Source organism: Rhinoderma darwinii, chromosome 11 (assembly GCF_050947455.1).
Source record: "Rhinoderma darwinii isolate aRhiDar2 chromosome 11, aRhiDar2.hap1, whole genome shotgun sequence".
Taxonomy (NCBI): Eukaryota; Metazoa; Chordata; class Amphibia; order Anura; family Rhinodermatidae; genus Rhinoderma; species Rhinoderma darwinii.
In genome coordinates this window covers 16,446,225-16,472,422 of record NC_134697.1, presented here as the reverse complement: position 1 = coordinate 16,472,422, position 26,198 = coordinate 16,446,225, and the positions used below count along the sequence as shown (strand labels likewise).

General features: G+C 43.5%; 1 protein-coding gene across 2 annotated transcripts in view; it reads right to left on the bottom strand.

Annotated features, from left to right (window-relative positions):
* The window catches only part of ZMAT4 (zinc finger matrin-type 4), a 367,445-nt gene that overhangs the window by 207,610 nt on the left and 133,637 nt on the right, over window positions 1-26,198 (bottom strand). For both annotated transcript variants that reach the window (XM_075843052.1, XM_075843051.1), the window contains one exon: window positions 4,289-4,522. In XM_075843052.1, coding sequence (XP_075699167.1) covers window positions 4,289-4,522 — 234 coding nt within the window. The remainder of the gene's footprint in view (window positions 1-4,288; window positions 4,523-26,198) is intronic.

Sequence of the window (26,198 nt, the reverse complement as noted above, 5' to 3'; positions counted from 1 at the left end):
CTACAGGGGGGCGCTGTATGGCGTTATCTACAGGGGGGACTGTATGGCGTTATCTACAGGGGGGACTGTATGGCGTTATCTACAGGGGGGGCTGTAAAAAAGGCACTATCTACAAGGGGAGGGGGGGTTGTGTGACACCCAGGGGAGGGGGGGCCCCAGTCAAAAGTTTGCTATGGGGCCCAGTCTTTCCTAGTTACGCCCCTGGTCTAAATCAAAGTAGTTCTTCAAAGAATACAGTTTAAATTCCTCAATAGGGATATTGGTTTAGCGTTTGATAGAAATTATTTGTGCATAAGGTGGTGAGCGTTATCGGGTTGGCTTGTCAGATTGACGCCATCCTGGCAATCAGCTGATCTCTACGAGTCTGGCTTCATAATTCACCAGGGAAATCTCTGTTCTGGCTAATGGAGGGGAGGAGACCCACTTTATGACCTCCCTGTGCCCTAGTTGGGCATATGGAATGCTTTTTTCCACAGTGGAAAGAACGCTTTTCAGGGGGCAGTTACTTTCTTTGGCTGACTGTTAACTAGGTGTAACTTTCTTAATGACCTTTTTTGGACTTGTTTTGTCCACTGTCTTTTTTTCAGTCAATGTAGCCATATGTGGGCTTGTTTTTTGCAAGACAATGTGTAGTGTTCATTGGTACTATTTTGGGGTGGATGGAACTTATTGATAAACTTTTATTAAATTTTTTATGTGGGAATGGGAGAAAAAAGGCATTTTGCTGTTGTTTTTTGTGTTTGTTTTTATGGACGCAGATCACCTGACGATTTAATTAATGCGTTAACTTTATTGTTCCATTCATTATGATCGCGGCGATACCATATATGTGCATGTGCTGTGATTTTTGTTTACACTTTTACCAAATAAAAACACTTTTTATGGAAAAAAAAAAGTGTTTTTATTTTTACTGTAATCTTTTTTTTATTTTTTTTCCATAAACTTTATTTAACAGTTTTACTTTTAATATTTGTTTGTTCCCGCTAGGGGACTTCACTTTGCAATCTTCTGATCGCAGATATAAATCTTTGGTATACTTAGTATAACAAAGCATTACTGTCTGTCAATCTGTTAGGCCATGTCTCTGGCAGTTGCTGAAGGCAGACCTGTGGGCCTTTGCCATGGAAACCCAACGGCGCCCCGTGATCTCGTCACGGGTGTGCTGATAGGCTGACGGACGAAGCTCCCTCCCTCTGTCAAACAAACTAGATGCCGAGGGAACTACAGGGTGGGCCATTTATATGGATACACCTAAATAAAATGGGAATGGTTGGTGATATTAACTTCCTGTTTGTGGCACATTAGTATATGGGAGGGGGGAAACTTTTCAAGCTGGGTGTTGACCATGGTGGCCATTTTGAAGTCGGCCATTTTGTATCCAACTTTAGTTTTTTCAATGCGAAGAGGGTCATGGGACACATCAAACTTATCGAGAATTTCACAAGAAAAACAATGGTGTGCTTGGTTTTAACGTTACTTTATTCTTTCATTAGTTATTTACAAGTTTCTGACCACTTATAAAATGTGTTCAAAGTGCTGCCCATTGTGTTGGATTGTCAATGCAACCCTCTTCTCCCACTCTTCACACACTGATAGCAACACCGCAGAAGAAATGCCTCACGATATGACCCCCTTAGACTTTTATCTTTGGGGTCATCTGAAGGCAATTGTCTATGCTGTGAAGATACGAGATGTGCAGCAACTGAAACTACGGATACTGGAAGCCTGTGCTAGCATTTCTTCTGCGGTGTTGCTATCAGTGTGTGAAGAGTGGGAGAAGAGGGTTGCATTGACAATCCAACACAATGGGCAGCACTTTGAACACATTTTATAAGTGGTCAGAAACTTGTAAATAATTCATGAAAGAATAAAGTAACGTTAAAACCAAGCACACCATTGTTTTCCTTGTGAAATTCTCGATAAGTTTGATGTGTCACATGACCCTCTTCCCATTGAAAAAACTAAAGTTGGATACAAAATGGCCGACTTCAAAATGGCTGCCATGGTCAACACCCAGCTTGAAAAGTTTCCCCCCTCCCATATACTAATGTGCCACAAACAGGAAGTTAATATCACCAACCATTCCCATTTTATTTAGGTGTATCCATATAAATGGCCCACCCTGTAGATAAATAAATGCGGTAACCATGTTTTACGTTCATGCATTAGAACTCAAATTCCTTTGGTATAATTTGACATTTGTTTGACATTTACACAATAGGAGGAGACATTTGTCAGAGGGTAAATCATTTTTTTTTTTTTGTAAGTACTGTATCAAGAATATTGGCTCAGGTACAATTTATCAGTTTTGACATTAACTGTGCTTTTGTTTAAGAATAATGTAGCGACTAAGAACATAATATTGTACAGTATTCGTGTTAATGCTGCCAGAACACATCACTTTAATCAAAAATGGTCCCTTTGTCCCTAGTAAATTACATCCATGAAGTTAGTGCAATGCATATGCTGAGGGACAAGGGCTGCTCTCGCCTCTTTAACATTTAACAATTCGAAACTCAGGAGCATCAGAGTATTGTATTTACGTGGTGCTACCCATGTACCAGGGGATCCTCAGCGCAAGATGGTTCTTTAAACTTTAAATACCTCGATATTTGGACAACATTTAGAAACCTGGCTATGAATCATATGAATGGATGACAGCATGGGTATAAATTATATATAGATGGACTTTATAAACAATGAAAATAAATGTTCGATGCATTCCTTCGTCTTCGAACACATAAAAAAGTATTAAACTTAACATGTAGAGTCTTGCGCAAATACGATACAGACGCAGCTTGTTTTTTTAAATGTAAAAATATTTAGAATTCCGTGCTGATTAATTTCTTAATATATCTTTATAGAGGTCGAAGCAGCATTTTTCTGATAGAGAGCTCGAAATCCCTTACATTGGCAAAGTTAAACGATAACTTGCTGGATACTTGCAACCACCACTAGAGGGAGCTTAAGACAGTATGCAGTAAGCTCCCCCTAGTGGCAGTTGCAGAGCGCCAGCAAGTTATCTTTTTATTCTCGGTCTATACGGGAGATATAGAACTCTGAAAATGATAAAGGCAAATATATTCGCAGTTAGAGTTCCATTAAAGGGGTATTAAACCTTTAAATAAATATTACTCATATACTCGAGAACACAGAGCGTTGTTGTCATATATTTTATCTTCTGTTTCAGCTGGAGGGCTGATTTATTGTACAGTGGATGAAGATAAGAGTTTTATTCACTAATGTAAATGTTCAAGGAAGAGCTTTATGGACACTGTGTACCCACAGAACACAATGGGGGAGATTCATTAATACTGACACACCACATCTTTCTCCTGCGCCAGATTCATGAACAGGGCACAGTTGGTGATTAATCTGGCGTAGGATAAAAACAGCAGAACAGTAGCAGAAAATCATCAGAAATAATTTGCACTTGGCACAACCCTGAAGCATCACCCACTTATCCAACATATTCATATAGAACCCATGAAAAAGAAGAGCAGCATGTTACAGCACATGCCGTAACACCAAGGTATATGTTTCTAGTAAGGCCTTATTCAGATGAACGTAGAATAAGTCTGTGTGATGGCCGTTAAAACAACGGCCATCACACAGACGCATGTATTTCAATGGGGCCGTTCACATGGCAGATGTTTCAATGGACTGTGTAAAGTGTCCATTGAAAGATCGACCATGTCCTATTTTGTTCCGGTTTCACGGATCCCTCCATAGACTCAAGTCTTTGGGTATTTGTGAAAACGAGACCCGCACGGGGGCACCTTGGACGTGAAAAACGTCATGTTTTTCACATCCGACTTTCCCCACGTTCGTGTGAATCTGGCCTAACACTGCTCCTTGGGTTAAATAGAGTGATTCACAGAGGCTACAAACATCAGCACATATAAGGTCTACAAGTTTGTAATGGGGACTTGTAGAGCCTCTAAAATTCATTATATCCTGAACACTAAAGATGACAAGCCAGTGGACCACATATGTGAAGATCAAACTCAAAAAGTCAATTTAGCTTTGAAGAGATAAAGGGAAAAGAGGAAGAGGACAACCAGCAACAAGGGCGGATACAACCACAACAATCATGGCATGCTCTCAAGAAGTCTGAAGACCCAAAGAGAAGACAGGATGAACACTATCCATATGATCCCTGAGGGTCTAAATCGACTTGATGCCACTAACCAGTATTAATATTAAGATTCCATAATAGAAATCCTCAGTCCTCTCAGTATTGAGTAGGATATTATACACTTTAATTATATTATGTTGTAAAACTTACCTTCAAGTGCCTCTGAATCCAAGGTTTCACCAAGTCTCTGTAGAAGTTTTGCCCGTGCTGCGTTCTTCTTGTGTTTTTTTCCTTCGTAATGTTGCTGAGCCATCATTGGGTTGTTAAACCAAGCTCGGCAGAGGTCACAGAATTTTCGAGACTCACTCCCAATGTTGATGCTCCATAAAGTGTTGTCTTCCTGGATGGTGTCTTCTGTGGGCTCAGGGTTTTCTTGCACAGGTTCTTGAATAGAAAATAACACTAGAAGTTAGAGTCAAGATCATTAGTCATATGTCAACATGAGTATGCAAATTTACCATGATTTAGTTGTGCATAATAAACAGAGGGGTTGTCCGGGCACGGGGCGGATTTTCATACTGATGACCTATCCACAGGACAAGTCATCAGTATATGATCGGTGGGGATCTGACACCAGGCCTCCTGACTGATCATCTGTTCTGCAGTGGCCGGTATTGGAAGCAGATTGCCTCGTACATTATATAGCGGCCGTGCTGCAGTATTGCAACTCTGCTCCTACACTTGTAATGCAGCATGGCCGCTATACTGTGACCAGAGCCATCTGCTTACGGCACCGAACAATGCATAACTCCCGATGCCCGAAGGCAGCCGGAATGACTGATCGGTGCGGGTCCGGGTGTCGGACCCCCATTGATCATATACTGATAACCTATCCTGTGGATAGGTCATCAGTAAGAAAACCCGCCCCAAGCCCGGACAACCCCTTTAATTATTTGGAATTTGAAAACATAAATCTATCACTGCTTCCTATAGATAGTGCCTGGTGGAAGAAATTGTCAAAAGAATCACTCCCTGAACAAACTATTTCACGTATCTTAGCCCCTGCAGATTATAGTATATATTAGAAGTCAAAGTCATGACCCACATTGTACAGGGACGCTAGCTTCAATATATACTTACTTTTACTGTCCAGGCCACATTGCATGCCTGTTATTTGTGAGCTAAATGGGTTTCCTAAACAGGTTACAGCCTTTACCCTTCTTTCAAACGCTGATATGCTGCATATAAAGCTGGTGTCACTGCACAAGACCCTTAAGGATGTGTTGACATGGCTTATTTTTAGCCATTATTCGGGCCGTAAACGCCCCAAAAAACTGATAAAAATATGGAGGCTGAGCGCCTCCAAACATCTGCCCGTTGATATCAATGGGAAAAAATGTGTTTCGTTCCCACGGGGCACGATTGTAAAAGTTTGTAAAAACAGGGCGTAAAAAAGAAGTGCATGTCACTTCTTGAGCCATTTTTGGAGCTGATTTTCATTGTCTCAATAGAAAAAAAGCTCCAAAAAACGGGCGTAAAAAAAACGACTCAAAGAACGCTTGATGCTTAAAAAACGGTAGAAAATTAGAGGCTGTTTTCCATTGAAAACCGTTCTGTATTTTACAGCCGGTTTTTGTGAAGCGTGTGAACATAGCTTTAGGGTAAGATGACCCACCAACACCTTCATGTTTATTTGGAGTGAAGTAATGGACTTGTTCATGGAAGGATTCTACACCAGGCCCTTGGTCTAACATACCCCGTTTATGTGACGTCACTGACAAATCGCAAATTATAAAGTAGGATGTGTCTTTCTCTGTTTGAAGAACCACCAAAATCTTAAGGACTATGACACGGGACACTTACAAGAGAGTTGAAAGAGAGTTCTCCCATAAAGACATGAGGGTGTCACTCGAGGACAGTGTTTCCCAACCTGTGGCTCTGTTGTGAAATTACAACTGCCAGCATCCCTTAACAGCAAAATGTATGCTGGGAGTTGTGGTTTCGTAACAGTTAAAGCGCGACAGGTTGGAGAACACTGCTCTAGAAGCAGCACTTCGCTTTCAGCTCTTGGAGTGAAGAAGGCCCACATAATGGTTTTGCACAGGCGCCTTCTGCTCTTTGTGTCTGCTTTATTTTAATTTTGCATATATCACTTTTTTAATACAAAAACAATACAGGGTAGGCATGCAGCGCACAAAGCCTTCATCAACTTGTCCATTACTGCAAACGAGTGTCAATTATTCTTTATCATTTGATGTGGGTTAGGCTAGTATGGTTAAATCTGTTACACCCAAAGTTAATCTAGTCTAGGTGCAGTTGGATTTAATCTATTGTTTTCTGTTACGAGCTGGGAAGCGGCATAAAGGGGTTTGCCCATCAGGGTCATTTATGGCCTGTCCAAGGAGATATGTCAGATAGATGCGATCGCACCCTTCTCTAGAACGGGGCCCCCTAAACCCAGTTCTACCATTCTCAGCTCTTGCTGCTTCCCTGTCACTTCCTGACTATATGGTCGGGAGTTACGAAAACAGCGTAACTAGCCAAGCTACGCTGCTTCCATAACTCCAATAGACGCGAATGGCAGTTACGGAATCTAGGCTGTTTTCGTAACTCCCGAGTCCCGATCATCTAAATCAGGAGGTAGCCGGGAGGCAGCGGGAGCCGAGAAAGGTAGAACAAAGTTTAGGGGGCCCCGTCCTAGAGATAGGTGGGACCCGCATCTATCTGACATTTATGGCATATCCTGTTGATATGCCATAAAATTCCCTGATGGGCAAACCCCTTTAATGTCACGTCGTAGGACTATTATTATTATTATAAGTGCCCCCAATGAGCTCTACTCCAGCGAACCTCCAGAATCATTTACATGTGAATAATATTTGCAGCTCTTTGCCAACTTTAGGATTAATGCTTTTTTAAGTACTGTACCTATTCTGTAGCCAACTCATTCACTGCTATGTGAACTCTTGAATGATTTACATAGTACATCGCCTGTTCCTTAGTCAAAAAGTCTGTACAAAATTTGTAATTTGAAATCCCAAAACGCCCGAAAATATAAAACATCAACAGTCACAGCAACATGATGCATGAAGATACCGGCCACTGCCATACAACGTGCTGCATTGCGGAGCAGACAAATACATCCAGTGTGATGAAATACTTTATGTGACTACATGCGTTGCGAGGCAAAATCATTTGACTTTGAAGGAAAAGTGGCCAATTGGTAGCAGAAGAAAAATATTCACCAGTAAATACATCTCGGACATGGAAGCATTTATCTTTCTGAGAAATTAATGACTCCTTTTTCGGAAAGATTCCTAGATAAATGTGTTATTAATGCACTTGGGCCTGGAAATCTTAGAATACCTCTCATCTCGAGTTCAGAGATTTCCATTAAGTAAATCTCTTTCATCTGACTCTCGGAGGACAGCCTTGATTATTTATGATTTGATGCCTAGTCACAAACCAGAAAGTGAAGCTGCCAAGAGCGGCTCCCGAATACAGTCAGACTGACTACACAAAAAGTGGCGCTTTCTTCTCCCTAGTAGAGAAATCCCCAAATGTCTTGGATACCTTTATGGCTTTAAATATGCAACATCTTATTACTTTTTTTTAGCAGCTGCAATACTTTTAGTATTAAAATTGTAACGTGAAAGTTCCTCTAGTGATCTGACTAAAACACTGAGATCATTAAAGAGGATCGGTCAGCGGGGAACAACTTCATATAATATTGAAGTGCCGCCACAACCAGGGAACTGCTGCTTCCACTATTAATACTGGCGTTGGTCCAGATAGTCAGATCTTTGGATGAGGGTGGTAAGCAAATGACTACATTTTTCTTTGGGCAAGTTCATACGTAGCGTAAATACTGTGGATATTCCATGGATTTCGTGGTGGAAAATCCGCAGCATAAGGGCTTATTCAGACAAATGTGGAGAAACTCGGACGTGAAGAACTGCAGTTTTTCACGTCCGCATTGCCCCCAGTGTGGCTCCTGTTTTCACGGATCTCCATAGAAAATAGGACATCTTCTATTTTTCAACGGACCCTTTACACGGTCCGTTGAAACAACAGCCGTGTGAACGGCCCCATTGAAATACTTGCGTCCATGTGACGGCCGTTGTTTTAATGGCCGTCACATGGACGTATTCTACGTTCATCTGAATAAGGCCTAATACAGAAGCAGCAGAGTGGATGAGATTTGAACAAATCTCACCCACACGCTGCGTAAATGCTTAACGGAAAAAGCGCTCAGAAATTAACTTGTGGTGCGGTTTTTTTAATCCGCAGAACGTCAATCGTATTAGCGTAATCACTGCTTTTTTGTTGCGTGTTTCCCCATTGAATTCAATGAAATTCCACAGCAAAAATCGCAACACGGGGAAAAACGTATACTTCCAGAATTCTGTGCTTCTTCATTCAGGCCGGCCTCATGGGATGAAAGATCACAGGCTGCAGCGGTCACATGGAATGGAACGTCATCCCATGGCTGAAGAACGTCAGGATGTCGGAAGGTCGCGTTGCCATGGCAAGTATATCTATTTTATTTTTATTTATTTTTTATTGCAGGATTTCCACAGCGGACATTCCAGGTGAAAAACTGCATCACAATTTGGTGTGGTTTTTCTGCCGGAATTCCCTGCGGGCAAAAGGCGTATACGCTATGTACGTTTACGCAGCGTATTCGCCCTGTGTGAACTTACCCATAAGGTATTCAGAGGTAGTAGAGGGAAGTATCTCATTCCCTCCTCAATTAGCGAGAGCGTCTTTGTCTCTGGAGGACCTGCCATTTTCATGATTTCAATGGGTATCATGTACCATAAAAGGAATTTTTTACAGAGGACAACCACATTAAATTATTTCGTAATACATATGTTTCTTATAGAAATAGGAAGTCAATGCATTAAGAATGTGGTACAACAGAGAGGCATTACTCCAAGACATGTACGTAAAAATATACAAATGATTATTACTCAAGAATGAATTAAGATTCAAGGGATTCTCTGCTTTTAAACAATTTATTTTTGTATGCTGATGATCAGCTGATCACAGAATGTCTTGCTGCTGGCAGCCCTAGCAATCATTTCTATGTGGGAACCCAGCAGCAAGTGATAAATTTCCCTGCAGTGCCACCACAGGAGAAATGAAGCATTATATATTTCCCATTAAAATCAATCAGATGGGTCATCCAGAGCAAGCTACTCTCTTTATAGCCGCTTCTCACTCTAATAGATGGAGGTCACCAAATTAGGACCCCACCCCTGTTTTAATTCTGAAATCCCTAATAGGATATTTGACAATGGATTTTCTAAACCAGACAACACCTTTTAATTTTTTGCTAGAACGTGACAACCAACTAAAAACTTTACTAGTATTTTAATGTTCCTAAGACATGTCCTTTAAGAATACATCCTATAAAGCCATACTGGAATTCTGACGCATTTTGGACTAGAAGAGTCTTTAGAAAAATTTTGCAAATGCATCAGCAAATTTAGTATGCCTTTTTTTAAGATATACTAGTTAAGGACAAAGGTTTTATGGATATAGGGTCAAGTATTTTCCTGTATATATTGACACTAAAGTGAGGGCCACACAAGTGCGCTGGATCTCTTTGTTGTATTGTTTGACTGCATGACAGACTCCAGCAGTAGAGCTATATAACAAATATATCATGAGATAAGCGAGTCTTCAAATTAGGGCTACATTCACACGAACGTGACAGATTTACGCGCGTAAAAAACGTGTGTAAATCTGTCCGTGTGCGTTGCATTTTGCATCAGTGTACTTTTCGTGTGGCATGTGTTTTTCACACACTTGCAAGCACTTTTTTTTTTCAATGTAATGGATGCATGAAACACGGACAGCACACGGATCTGCATCCGTGTGCTGTCCGTGGTTTTCACGCACCCATTGACTTCAATGGGTGACTAGGTGTGTGAAAACGCACCAATATAGAACATGCAGTGAGTTCACGCAACGGACACTCGCTGTGTGAAAACACACGCATGTGCGAATAGCCCTATTGAAATAAATGGGTCCGTGTGCTGTGCGTTGTTTTAACGCACAGCACACGGAAGAGGAACACGCTGAATGAGCCCTAAGTAAACCGGTCTTATACACAAAGGGTTGACCAGGGCGTTTGTGGTGGGGTTACTGGAGACAAGTTGTTGCTGTCATGAAGGAAAGGCTAATGATGACATCATGTTTATGACCTTAGAATAGTGGTCTCCAACTGGGAGTTGTGGTTTCGCAACAACTTGAGAGTAAAAGGTCACTAACAATACTTGGTTTAGGGTTGCCATCTCATGTTCACAGCAAGTGCAAACAACCATAGGGGCAGATTAACTTCCATCAAGAAAGTATTTGGCCCCTGTACAACGCAGCCTGGTACACAGAGAATGTCCATCGGCACTGCCTTCTCTATATATTGAGGAAATAATGCAGCCTGCTCTTCATAGAGGTCAATGGAGCCTTTCTGTACCAATGTCATAGAAAAAAAAACAGGCAAGAAGAAAATCTTACAGCTCAAATATGCACATGCCCTTAGGCCTCTTTCAGATGGTATATTGTATATGTGTTTATCGATATTAATGGACATCACCATTAATTCTACTGTACCAGACTGTAAGGACCATATATAACTATGATACGGTAAGCTCTGTTCCACAGAATCAAGGGTTGGTCCCGGTTCCATCCAGAATATGGATAATTAACCCCTTACCGAAATTTGACGTGAGTGTACATCATAGTCAGTAAGTGGAGGGGTGTTCGGAGTTGCCTCAGCGGATGTTAGCTGAATGTTACAGCCGACACTTAACTCCAATCCCGGGTGTTTAACTACTTAAATGCCGCGGTCAATAGCGACCACAGCATCTAAGCCATTAGAAAGGAAGCAGTTAGCGATCGCGGGATGCAGATGTTCGTCATGGCAGCCTAATGAAGGCCCCAAGGACTGCCATCTTTCTGTTCCAAAGACAGGACTTAAATGGAACCTTTCACCTGCCCATACATGTGCAGCTGAGTACAGTATGTAATAGGCAGGGCTGTACAAACCCTGTCTCACTATAAAAAACCAATCCTATCTTTCTCCGTTATTTAGATATCGGTGACATTATATTTGGCGCCTGATATTTACATAACCCCCTATATATACATACACTACCGTTCAAAAGTTTAGGGTCACTTAGATATTTCCTTATTTTTGCAAGAAAAGCACAGTTTTTTTCCACGAAGATAACATTAAATTAATCAGAAATACACTCTATACATTGTTAATGTGCTAAATGACTATTCTAGCTGCAAACGTCTGGTTTTTAATGCAATATCTACATAGGTGTATAGAGGCCCATTTCCAGCAACCATCACTCCAGTGTTCTAATGGTACATGATGTTTGCTAACTGTGTTAGAAGGCTAATGGATGATTAGAAAACACTTGAAAACCCTTGTGTAATTATGTTAGCACCGCTGTAAACAGTTTTGCTGTTTAGAGGAGCTATAAAACTGACCTTCCTTTGAGCTAGTTGAGAATCTGGAGCATTACATTTATGGGTTCGATTAATCTCTCAAAATCGCTAGAAAAAGAGAGCTTTCATGTGAAACTCAACAGTCTATTCTTGTTCTTAGAAATGAAGGCTATTCCATGCGAGAAATTGCCAAGAAACTGAAGATTTCCTACAACGGTGTGTACTACTCCTTCAGAGGACAGCAAAAACAGGTTCTAACCAGAGTAGAAAGAGAAGTACATTAGAGTCTCTAGTTTGAGAAATAGACGCCTCACAGGTCCTCAACTGGCAGCTTCATTAAATAGTACCCGCAAAATGCCAGTGTCAACGTCTACAGTGAAGAGGCGACTCCGGGATGCTGGCCTTCAGGGCAGAGTGGCAAAGAAAAAGCCATATCTGAGACTGGCTAATAAAAGGAAAAGATTAATATGGCCAAAAGCACACAGACATTGGACAGAGGAAGATTGGAAAAAAGTGTTATGGACAGACTAATCGAAGTTTGAGGTGTTTGGATCACACAGAAGAACATATGTGAGACGCAGAACAACTGAAAAGATGCTGGAAGAGTGCCTGACGCCATCTGTCAAGCATGGTGGAGGTAATGTGATGGTCTGGGGTTGCTTTGGTGCTGGTAAAGTGGGAGATTTGTACAAGGTAAAAGAGATTTTGAATAAGGAAGGCTATCACTCCATTTTGCAACGCAATGCCATACCCTGTGGACAGCGCTTGATTGGAGCCAATTTCATCCTACAACAGGACAATGACCCAAAGCACACCTCCAAATTATGCAAGAACTATTTAGGGAAGAAGCAGGCAGCTGGTATTCTATCTGTAATGGAGTGGCCAGCGCAGTCACCAGATCTCAACCCCATAGAGCAGTTGTGGGAGCAGCTTGACCGTATGGTACGCAAGAAGTGCCCATCAAGCCAATCCAACTTGTGGGTGGGGCTTCTGGAAGCGTGGGGTGAAATTTCTCCCAATTACCTCAGCAAATTAACAGCTAAAATGCTAAAGGTCTGCAATGCTGTAATTGCTGCAAATGGAGCATTCTTTGACGAAAGCAAAGTTTGAAGGAGAAAATTATTATTTCAAATAAAAATCATTATTTCTAACCTTGTCAATGTCTTGACTATATTTTCTAGTCATTTTGCAACTCATTTGATAAATATAAGTGTGAGTTTTCATGGAAAACACAAAATTGTCTGGGTGACCCCAAACTTTTGAACGGTAGTGTATATAAAATAAATGTTACAAAAAAACAAAACACCCTTTTCCCCCTAAATGTAATTTCAAAAAAACAAAAAACAATAATTGGTATCACCGCGTTAGTAAAAGCCTGAACTATTACAATATAACATTATTTGGCCTGTAGGAATATACATCGAAAAAAGACAACAAAAAAAAAAAAGAGATCAAAATGTCTGTACCAAAAAATGGTACCAATAAAAACTACACCTTTCCCCCGCAAAAAGACACCGTCACATCGCTCAATTAACGGAAAAATAAAAAAGTTACGGCTCTAAAAATAGGATGACACAAATCGCAAAAAGCTGTAACTCGCAAAAAAAAGCCAGCTGTGTCAATGGAAAATTGGAAAAAAAAAAGTTATGGCTTTTGGAAGAAAAAATGGAAAATGGCTTTGGCGGTAAGGGGCTAAAGGGGCTCTTTGAGACTTTAGGCCCGTCTGAAGTAAGCCTAAATCTATTTTTTTCCAGGCCTGTACATTTTAATTCCTACTTATTTTTTAGACTTGGTCCGATGAAAAACAAAAAAACAAAAAAAAGAATTAAGGGCAGGAAATAGAGGTTTTATTTATTTTAGGACTGCAGAATTTGGCGTGCCGCAAGAGATTGTCTTATGCTTTTATTCTATATATGTCTTATAAGTATGGAATAAACACGTGGAGTTTGTAATCTTCCAAAGGTATTGGTACAGGTAGGTTTTTTTCTCCCTTGTTGGAGATTTAGACCATCGATTACAGGTATCTATACAGCAAGCTGTTGCACTACTGTGTGGAACTACAAGAACTAGCAAGATACACACCGGTGGAATTTTGCATTGTCTTCTTTGCATGCAAGCTGGGGGAAAGGAGAACCCTTAATGGATACTTCAGACTTTATACCTACAACCGTCTGTGCGGTAAAATTTATCTATTTGTTTCTGTTTACTGTGATGTTGAGGATTTCACCTTTTTACCTGCTCCGGTTGTTACTCTGTTTTATGAGAAGTTATCGTTAGTGGAGAGCTGAGGCTTCTATATCCAATTTTTATTTATTTTGTTTTGGTTTGCTTAGAAATTTTTCATTTGTTTTATGCCATTTTAAATAAAAACAAAAAAAAAAACAGGAATATTTGTCTTTTCCATTCATTTTTGAATTCTCTCCAAATTCGGGAATGAATGATCATAAACCAAGAACGGATGTTTCTGGCTGTATACAACCAGAAACACTTTTAATATATTGTTATCCACACAGGAACATTTATTAACAATGTAAAACAAATCATAAAAGTAATAAAGGTAATTTACAATAACCAAAGTTGCAGGAGCATAAAGTAAGTGGTCGTCTGTGATAGCACATTCAACATCTAATATTTATCTCTGGTGGTTATTTATGATGCATAGCTGTAATTGGCGTTGGGTAGATATTAGGGCTCGGGCCACATGACAACAGTGATGGATTGTGCGCCACACAACTACAATTATTGCCGAGTTCAAGTTGCTTGATTTGCTGTTTTCTCCTTTGTTTCCAATCTCTGTACTTTACAAGAAGGAAATAATCCCAGTAAATAAAATAAATAATACTGAACTATTATCATAGTCCATGGAGACTCCTGGCACTGCAAACATTGGACCATTGCTGGGTCAGGGAGAAGTCAGCGTGAAATTGCAGGTGAAAATATCTGAGAGTGACCTTGAGGGTGGAAGGATTTTTGATGGTAGCGTGACAGCCTCCCACCTGACCGACCTCAATCCCAGTGCTACCTCTGCACTACCTATAGCCACGGCCCTGCTGTTTTATTAATATTAGCTTTACCCAAGTATTATATCTATATATTCTTGCTTGAAAGATGCTAAAAATAAAAGTTCTGAAAGAAAAATCAGGAACGATGAGAAACCAAAAATTCCATCATGTAGGCCCTGTATCTGCGTAAAACCCACAGTAAAACTCAGTATTGTTTCATGAGCCGTAGCTTTTCTTACATGGTTACTGAAGGCATCTTTTACAACGTGGAGCAATCTCGATACAGGAGATTCATGGCTCATCAGGTCGGTTTAGGGACGTGAGACACTTGATATATTGATTGCAGTGTACACCTGTCAACTATAAGGCTGCAAACATCTTCAATTATATATCTGGAGTATTTAGGCTGCTCGTATAACTGGGCATATGTTACATAGTCTCAGCTGGCAATATAACTGAACCCAGGTCTGGCTGCGTATAAATCAACAAAACTATTCCCTTGAGGTCAAAGTAGACACCGCTTACTGTTTAGCTAAGACTGAGAGAAAAGGAACAAGCCTCATGTGTGTCTGAATGGATAAATCTTTAAAGGGGTTTTCCGGATCCTGAAAACTGATGGCCTGATGGGCCATCAATATTAGTCCGGTGGGGACCCAACTGCCGGCAAACCCGCCGATCAGCTATTTGAAGTTGCCGCGATGTTCTGGTGGCTGCCGCATCCCCATTCATTCATTATTTTTATACCCAAACAGCACAGCCACATACTTTTAGTAGTGGTTGTGCTTGCTATTACAGCTCAGTACCATTCACTTGAATGGGATGAAACTCTAGCGAATTGTAATACCAGGCACAACCACTACTATCAATACGAAGCTGCGACTGGTAAACAATGATGGGGACAGCTGATCGGCAGAGGTGCCGAGAGTCTAAGCCCTACAGGTCTAATGTTGATGGCCTATCCTAAGAATAGGCCGTTCATTTTAAGGAACCGGAATGCCCAATTAAGAAGAAGATATTTCCTATTGTAGCGTCCATGGCGGCGGGTCGTCGGGTTTACTCACCTCCCGACGCCCGCAGCCATGGATCCGTGAGCGCTGGCCCCTGTCTCCCTCCTAGGAGACGCCAGCGCTCACTTCCGCTCCATCCTGCTGTGTCCCGTAGGGTGCGCGCGCTCGCTCGCACACGGCCTTAAAGGGCCAGCGCGCGCACAAAAGGATCGTCATCATCATCAACTGCCATGATTTCCTGGTCTATAAGAAGGCCCCAGGCCTTCTGATCCTTGACTGAGCGTTGTTAGTCTATCCCAGTCTGTCTCGCAAATGGTCCCTTAGTGTTTCCCCGCTCCAGTTGTTACCCGTGCCCTGTTACCCGTTCCTGTATTCCGTATTGTTCTAGTTCCTGTGCCTACCAGCGTTGGAGTCGTGCCTACTGCACCTGCTGTCGTCTGCCACGTCCAGTGTCTTCTGCCACGTCCAGTGTCTTCTGCCACGTCCAGTGTCTTCTGCTACATCGGTTACTGCCCGCCACGTCTGGCGCCACCTGCCGCACCAGCCTCCATCCGTGCTGAAGCCACAGTCTGGACTATTTCAGGTACCTAAGCATTACTGTCTGCCATTGACTTTCGCATAGACTGTGACCTGGTCAGCTGCCTCCCCGCTACGGTGGAGCGGCCTAGTGGATCCACATACCCTGTGTCCGTGACAGCTATAGACACATTAGGGTTCATTTCCTGAATGTCCAATAGTGTTGTATGCAGATCGACAGATAAAATATCCTGAAATATTACCGTTTTTATGCTGCTTACTGAGCCTCATAATAGATTGACAATTATTTTTCAGCTTGTGCTGAATACACTGGGGGCAGGGTCAGAAACTCCTTATTATCGGATTGCGAGGTTACAATGAAAGGTAACACCTTTATTATAAAGCTGGAGACAGATAACACAGGATCACACCACTAATATAGTAATCGGTGATGGGGACAGCAGCTCCTCCTCCCTCCCTCTCTCTGCACAGTATACTCTGCACATGTCAAAGACAGTCATGTATTTACATCTCAGAAGCCTTTAGGCAAAAATTGTCATCTGGTGCCCTCAACTACGCCCATAAAGTAAGTCAAACCTTAAATTATATATGGCTTTGTATGCTCTTACAAAATAAAGCAGAGCGTTGCTATGCGCTTCTAACAACATTGAGCACCCTCTTCAGTCTTTCCCTTCTCTCTTCCTGGGTGTCCTCCACTTCCGCAGTACTGAGAATAACTAATTAACATGTACATGCACGTAGTTTATATATAAATACACAATTCAGTGTATTGCATCCATGCTCACCGCGCCCCGGGCCAAAATTTGGTTTGGGACCTGCTAGGGATTCACTGGCTCTCCGGTGGGCCAATCCAAGCCAGAGTGTATGGATATGTAAATTTTGCCTTCAGAAGACATCCTTCCCTCAGGCACAGCCTATAGTGCCTATAAGTAAATCTGTCCCTGGTCACAGACTATTATCATAGACACTTGCTCGGAAGTCAGATCATGAGCTCCAACTCTCAGAATTCTTAATATCGTACAGCAAAATTCAAGTGGACTTGTGCTTTAAAGGGGTATTCCCAGAATTGACAAATATCCCGTATTCACGAGATAGATGATAACTTTCTGAATGCTGGGGACCCTGCCGCTGGGATCCCCATCGATTGCGAGAACAGGTGTCCCGAGCTCCCTGTTCCTCCCTACTGCCCGACCACAGTGAAGAGGACATTGAATGGAGCGTCGGTCGAGCATTCGCACTGCTGCTCCATTCAAAGTCTATGGGAATGACTGAAACTTCCTTTGACGGAATCAGACATTGAATGGAGTGGCGGACACTTGCTCGACCAAAGTTCCAATTAAACTACTCCTTACTGCAAGGATAGGTGGATAGGCAATAATTGTCGATTCTGGGAAACACCTTTTATGTTTCATGCATTGTATTGTAAAGGCCAGCAAAGTTATGATAGTTTTTCAAAAGTAAAATGGCAAAGGTTTCATGATATAAAAGACACATAGCATGCGAGACAGCCTGGATGTATTGGGGCCCATGTACCCTTATTAGAATTCATGTAAATTGGTAATCAGTATGTTTTAGACAGTCCCAGTCTGTGCGCCATATACGGTCTATAGACAGCCTTTAAAAGTAATCTATAGATTGTCAATGGGCTCCGGTCAACTACCGCCACTGCCCTTCATTCTCCAAAGATCACTCCTCATAGCCGCTAAGACAGTATAGTAAGGAATTGCAGATAATGCAATAACGACGCAATTTATGAGCTCGTATATCTCTAGTCTAATGAAACCGATTCCGGCCCTATTACGGATACTTGATATGGAACCCATAGAAAACTATTGACCCATACTGTACCTCTGTGTACCTCAGGTTTCATTTAGAGGCATATATTTCTTATAGATGTATACAGATACAGATATTTCACAAGATGACATATTACAGCATCGCATTGCTTCTAGATGACCGTGCCGCCATACAGGGTCCATACGCGAGACCCAATACTGCACGACAATGCAGCCACAAGTGGCTCTGCTACATTTATATGGATAGTCTGCCTGTTATATGGATAGCCTGCCTATTCCGGGTTTCTCCTGAATTCACGCTGTTTTGTCTCTGAGATCACTGAGGAGAAATCTGGTGCACGTCTACAGTGAGCGGGCGCAGGCATTGTTTAGAATCTCTGTTAATCAGATTTGATTTCACTTGGTCGGCTGCCACTCTGCATCAGCCTCAGACTATAAAAGATAATCAAATGTGAAGTTAAATTTTGCCCTTCCTAAGGAAACACTAGAAAAAGCCCTTTGCAGCCTATGGGGGATTTACACTGTCACTTTGATTTGTTTGATTTGTTTCTTTGGAGTAGAGTCAGACAAGGCCACCCTAGAAGACTTTCACAATCCAGGCCGGGCAAGCCCCGTGTGTGATGAGGTTAGTCCAACATGCAACGTCATGGATCAGTTACAGCTCTGCTCTGGAGAATAACACAAAGTTACATGATGTGAGGGACGAGTCTAAACCAGGACGAGTGTCTTCAATGCTGCTGCATGGGAGAAGTTTATTAATTACTAAAGCAACGTCTTCCTCATACTGTGACAGGCTCAGTAAGGAGAATTGTAGAGGACGCAGTCTCACTGGGGGCCTCCCCTGCAAAATTATAGTGCTGTGATCAGTTTGTGTTAAGATATGACATACAAGTAGAGCAGTAGTTCCTGGATTTATCATCTAGCACCATCAGAATGTGGTATATGTGGTTTTACATAGGACTGTAGGTAAAGTTCTTGCATTATTTTAAAGGCGTTGTCCACGACTGGACAACTGATGACATATCAACTGGACCCCCGCACCGATCAGCCGCTTCGGCTGCCTCTGGACACCAGACGTTCATGCCAGAATCAGTTGGCTCCAGTCATGGAATAGCGGCCGAGCTGCAGTACTGTATTCAAGTGAATAAGAGCAGAGCTGCAGTTCGGCAGCACGGCCGCTATGCAATGTATGGAACCAAAAGCTTCCAGCTCTGTTCATTGCATACTGCATACCTCCCAACTTTTGAATTTGGAAAAGAGGGTCATTTTAAGCCACGCCCCTAACCATGCCCAATATCCCGCATCAACACTTCAAATAACGGCCAGATCCTTCTGCAAATAACACACGCAAATTCTCACTGCGGATCTCTAGACTGTCTGGATATCACAGATATTATGGAACCGGTTATATCGTCTTTGTGTTAGTTTTCCTATCTTGGGTATAACATTTGCTCATCACGGCGGCAGCAGCTGCAGGACAAACCAAAAGGCTGAGAACAATGAAAGTCAAGAGAGAGACCCTGTGGTTGATGACTTTTCAATTGACAGGTAGCAGAGTTACATGATGGGGATTTTTTTTCCAGTTGTGTAACTCTGCTACCGGTCAATAGAAAAATCGTCCACCATAGCCCCCCTGTAGATTGCTCCACACACAGCCCCCCTGTACATAGCTCCACACACAGCCCTCCCTGTAGATTGCTCCACACACAGCCCCCCTGTAGATAGCTCCACACACAGCCCCCCTGTAGATAGCTCCACACACAGCCCCCCTGTAGATTGTTCCACACACAGCCCCCCTGTACATAACGCCAGACACAGCCCCCCTGTACATAGCTCCAGACACAGCCCCCCTGTAGATTGCTCCACACACAGCCCCCCTGTACATAGTGCCAGACACAGCCCCCTGTACATAGCGCCAGACACAGCCCCCCTGTAGATAGCTCCACACACAGCCCCACTGTAGAGTGCTCCACACACAGCCCCCCTGTAGATCGCTCCACACACAGCCCCCCTGTACATAGCTCCACACACAGCCCCCCTGTAGATAGCTCCACACACAGCCCCCCTGTAGATTGTTCCACACACAGCCCCCCTGTACATAACGCCAGACACAGCCCCCCTGTACATAGCTCCAGACACAGCCCCCCTGTAGATTGCTCCACACACAGCCCCCCTGTACATAGCGCCAGACACAGCCCCCTGTACATAGCGCCAGACACAGCCCCCCTGTAGATAGCTCCACACACAGCCCCCATGTAGATATCGCCAGACACAGCCCCCCTGTAGATAGCTCCACACACAGCCCCCCTGTAGATAGCTCCACACTCAGCCCCCCTGTACATAGCGCCAGACACAGCCCCCTGTAGATAGTGCCACACAGCCCCCCTGCAGATAGCTACACACACACAGCCCCCCCTGTAGATAGCTCCACACACAGCCCCCCTGTAGATCGCTCCACACACAGCCCCCTGTACATAGCTCCACACACAGCCCCCCTGTAGATAGCTCCAGACACAGCCCCCCTGTAGATTGCTCCACACACAGCCCCCCTGTACATAGCGCCAGACACAGCCCCCTGTACATAGCGCCAGATACAGCCCCCCTGTAGATAGCTCCACACACAGCCCCCATGTAGATATCGCCAGACACAGCCCCCCTGTAGATAGCTCCACACACAGCCCCCCTGTAGATAGCTCCACACACAGCCCCCCTGTAGATAGCTCCACACTCAGCCCCCCTGTACATAGCGCCAGACACAGCCCCCTGTAGATAGCTCCACACACAGCCCCCCTGTAGATAGTGCCACACAGCCCCCTGCAGATAGCTACACACACACAGCCCCCCCTGTAGATAGCGCCACACACAGCCCCCATGTACATAGCGCCAGACACAGCCCCCCCTGTAGATTGCTCCACATAGCCCCCCTGCCTGTACATAGCGCCAGACACAACCCCCATGTAGATAGCTCCAGACAGCCCCCCTGTAGATAGCTCCACACATAGCCCCCCTGTATATAGCGCCAGACACAGCCCCCCTGTATATAGCTCCCTGTATGTAGCGCAACACAACCCCCTTATAAGAGGTAGCCGGCCCTACTGCTGCCACTCTCCGCTCTGCTTTTACTCACCGTCAGAAGAAGGCAGGAGCCTTGCGGCGGCGTTCTCACTGGTGTCGCCCATAGTTTATTACAAAGTTGCAGAACCCACTTTATACAGTTATTACAAACCAAATTTATTCCTCAAACTTTCAATGTTGTATAGAAATATATTTCTTCATATGCAAAGCTGTTTGCAAAAATCTGCTGGCTGCCCTTGGAAACAGACAGCAATTTACCTCCACTCTGCTGTCAGTCACGTGACCTAACAGCTGAGCTCTAACTGTATCGGTCACCTGTGCTCCCACAATGCACTGCACTCCGATAACCATAAACCTTCAGAATTCAGAATTTAGTTTTAAGAGAAGAGAACACATTACGTAAGTCAGGATCAGTACAATAGAAGTAAAGCAAAGTATTTACAAAATTCTAAAGATTTTAAGTCACCAACCTCCCATCACAAGAAAGGATGTTCACTGATACTTACTAGATTTTTATTTTATTTGTTAGGAGTTGCAGCTAAACAAATCTGTTTTGAATATCTTGGCTTTCAGGCACTTTTCTTTTGCTGCAGCAATGATTGTCTCACTATCTCTTTGTACAGTACTAGGCTGCCAAGCAGAGAAAAAAAAATAAGAGAAAAGACATTTCTTCTCCGCTCTCAAAGTTCCCATATCTTACAAAGACAGAACATTGGAAAGCTTTGTGCTCCTGGCACGTCAGTCCTTAAAGTGCACACGCCGCCAGCTTACAGTCATTTTTAATGGAAACGATTCCTTTCAATGAGGCACATTTATCAGTCACTGTCTACAATATTGTGAGCAACACAGAAAGGACTTTTATTTGACCACCTAATGAAACTAATAAAGCATCAAACGTTTTTACACCCCAATAATCACGGCTCTCTGATCTTCAAGTTACTAAAACAAAGGAAGTCTGTGTCAGACGACCTGTTCGCCCTCCTGAAACATAAGTTTTAGTAATTTCGTTTCATTCCCAATGATATAATTATGAGATATCTTTTCTTAGAATTTTGCATTGTGCCATTCCTCCGTTATCCCTCCTAGAAATTAATGAATAAATTGACAACTGGGTGTTACATTTCTCCTAGTCAAAAGGGGCGTGTCTCTACACAGTCTCACTCTGTCAGCACTGATTGGACAATGTTGGTCTGTACAGGGACACACCCCCAACTGGTAACACCCAGTTGTCAGTTTATTCATAAAATTCTAGGAGGAATAACAGAGGAACGACACAATGCAGAGTTCAAAGAAAAGATGCTCTAGAAATGTTATATTATGGGGAATACATGTATTTACTAAAACAGGTTTACAAGGGGAGCTGACAGGTTCGCTTTAATATCTCATTCAGCTACAGCTCGGTCTCTCAGTCTCCTGTGTTATGGTGTGGCAGGTTTCTTGGCCTCTCCTCCCTGTTCACTGTCTCAAATATGGCTGTAGAATTAGGAAGATTTGTTCTTTGTCACGGGCCATGTGCTGGAAAAATAACAGAAAATAAAAATAGAAAATGAAATATGAGAATTTGGCCAACGAATCAGTGTGACCACACACAGCATGACATCCCATGTGATTTTTGTATGCATGGGAGCAAGTGCTCCCAATCCCCCCCCCTTACTTGAGGACCCACAAGATTTTATAAAACTACCTTCTGAGGACCTGAGGACCTAATCAGTGGCGTAGCTATAGGGGTCGCAGTGGTCGCAATTGCTATGGGCCCCCAAAGTCAGGGGCTCATGGCACCCCCACCACATTTATAAATAAGATACTATAGTAACCGGGGCCTATGTAACAAACTACGGTTTGGGACCATGTTGGGCCAGGAGTGGCAAGACATTTAAAAAGGTGAATATGTGCCTTATGCACCCTTCAAGGGTCAGTTCACACGTTGCGTAAATACTGCAGATTTTCCGCAACGAGTTGCGTAAAATCCGCAGCAAATACAGTAGCAGCAAAGTGGATGAGATAAAAAAAAAATCTTATCCACTCTGAGCGGAAAAAACGCTCGGAAATGGACCTGCGGTGCAGAATTTGACTCCGTTGCATGTCAGTTGTATTTGCGTAAACGCTGTTTATTTGTTGCGGATTTCCGCCCTTGAATTCAATGGGGAGGTAACACTCGCAAACAGTAGTTGTTGCGGTTTTTATCAGCGGGTTCGCAGTGATTCCGCCGCAAAAAATGCAACTCAGAAAAAAAAAAAAAATCTTATACTTACCCAGAAGTCTATTTCTTTCCATTCACAGGCTGTAGCGGCGGTCACATGGGATGAAACGTCATCCCAAGAGGCTGGCCTGGATGTCATCAGAGGGCCGGCCTCCTGGGATGATGCTTCATCCCATGTTATCGCCGCTGCAGCCAATCACAAGCTGTAGCGGACTCCTGGGATGAAACGTCATCCCAGGAGGCCGGCCTGCTAACAAGCTGTCTAAGTGCTGCAGTTTTCCACAGCGGACACAGTTTGTTGCCGTTTTTCACCCGGAATTCCCTGCGGCGCACAGGGTGGATAGGCTGCGTGCTCTTACGCAGTGTATCCGACCCGTGAGAACTCACCCTAAGTGTAGGAACACACACAGCGTATTCAGGGTGGATACACTGCATCAAACTGCCCCCTATGAACCATACTGCCCCCTATATTTCACACATTTTATTACCACTTGTATATTATACACTATTTATTTATTTCTTTACTACACATCCATACCCATGCACCACATGCCACTCTCCTCAAGGCTAGTGGGAGTGGCTATTATTATTTAATGCACCTGATCACTCTTCTCCATCAGCATTTCTGACCACTCCGTGTCCTGTTGGGAACAGGTCCTGCCCATTATGTAAGTATGGCCTTTTCTGTGTGTTTTTTTAGCGTATCCGCCCTGAACACGGCAGGGAATGCCATCCGGAAAATTGCACCACGTTGTGGTGCGTTTTTCTGGCAGGATTTCCGCTGCGAAGCGGCGCTGGGAAAAAAAAACCACAAAACTTTCCTACTTACCCCCTCCCTCTTCTCGGCGCGTAGTCTGGTCTCCTGGGAGGAAGTTGCAGGCCATCTGACCGCTGCAGTCAATCACAGGCTGCAGCGGTCACATGGACTGCAACGTCATCCAGGGAGGCCGGACTGGAGAAGAAGCAGGGAACTCTGGGTAAGTATAACTATATATATTTTTTTCTTACTTGCGATTTTCGTGACGGAATCGCTGTGATTCCGCCGCAAATATCGCAACACACACTGCTTTGTTGCGGGTTTAAGCACCCCATTGAATTCAATGGAAAAACCCGCAACAGAAGAGCTGCGATTCTGCAGCATTAATGGACATGCTGCGGTTGAAGAAACCGCACCGCAAGTCAACTTGCGTGCGTTTTTTTCAGCTGAATTTTTCCGCAGCGTGGGGACGAGATTTGTTGAAATCTCACTCATACTGCTGCTACTGTAAAACTCTGCGGATTTTCCTCAATTAATCCGTTGCGGAGAATCCGCAGTGATCACGCCGTGTCTGGTCGTACCCTAAGGCCTCATTTACACGAGCGTGTGCGTTTTGCGCACGCCAAAAAACGCAGCGTTTGGCGTGCGCAAAAGGCACTTGACAGCTCCGTGTTTCATCAGTGTATGATGCGCGGCTGCGTGATTTTCGTGCAGCCGCCATCATAGAGATGAGGCTAGTCGACGTCAGTCACGGTCCAGGGTGCTGAAAGAGTTAACTGATTGGCAGTAACTCTTTCAGCACCCTCGACAGTGAATTCCGATCACCATATCGAGTAACCTGTTTAAAAAAAAAGAGGTTCGTACTTACCGAGAACTTCCCGGCCGTTGCCTTGGTGACGCGCCTCTCTTGACATCTGGCCCCACCTCCCTGGATGACGCGGCAGTCCATGTGACCGCTGCAGCCTGTGCTTGGCTTGTGATTGGCTGCAGCTGTCACTTGGACTGAATTGTCATCCCGGGAGGTCAGACTGGAGGAAGAAGCCGGGAGTTATCGGTAAGTCAGAACTTTTTTTTTATTTACATGTTCACGTATATTGGAATCGGAAGTCACTGTCTAGGGTGCTGAAACAGTTTAACTCTTTCTGCACCCTGGACAGTGACTGTCTCCTGCCGGGTTCGGTCAAAACGAGTTCGGCCGAACCCGGTGAAGTTCGGTTCGGTCATCTCTAAGACACTCCGTTCGGATGTTTGTAAACAGAAAAGCACGTGGTGCTTTTCTGTTTACATTCGGTTTGACAGCTCTTGCGCGAATCACGCAGTTCGCACGGAAGTGCTTCCGTGCGACCTTCGTGGTTTTCACGCACCCATTGACTTCAATGGGTGCGTGATGCGCGAAAAACGCACGATTATAGAACATGTCGTGAGTTTTACGCAACGCACTCGCGCTGCGCAAAATTTCATGCATCGTTTGCACTGCCCCATAGAGTAATATAGGTGCGTACGACACGCGTGAAAAGCACGCGCGTCGCGCGCGCGTATATTACGCTCGTGTAAATGAGGCCTAAAGGTGTAAAAGTGCTGTACAATGCCAGAGGGTAACGGGATATCGGGGGATATAGTTACATAAGACTCATCAGGCTCATTCATTTTCATAATGCAGTAGTATTTGTAAATTTCTGTGAAGTACAAAGTTTGGATCTTTATGAAATTCTTCTTTGGGGAACATTCATTAGTAGAGAGCAGCCATATTCACTCCCATCATTAGTGTCAATGCCAGCAGTAGATACAGGCAATCACATTCTCACTCATTAGAGTCAATTGACTAAGTAGCCTCTTAATCCTGTAAACTGGGGCATTCCTGTTTTTCCAAACATCTAGAAGATGCCATGCAACTTCCCTGCACTAGGAACACATTGAAGAAAATAGGTCAGTGCAAATTCATCAAAGCAAGTAAGGATTAGAAATCATTAGGATTTGATTAAGATTCCAATTAATTTCAAGCTAAAAACGTAACCCACTCCTGTTGTTATCAAGGCACTAGTTCCCAGTTACAAATTCTGCATTTCACTTTATTTACACCCTTAAAGGGTAACTAATTGTTACATGTGACATGTCAGAAGTTTTGATTGGTGGGTGTCCGAGCACTGAGACCCCCATCAATCGCTAAAACAAAGCTGCGGAAGTGATCGTGTGAGCGCTCAGCCGTTTCGTTTCTGTTCAGCTTTTCCCAGAAGGCCGATGTAGCGGTATACGGACTCATAGACTTTCCGAAAAAGCCGAAC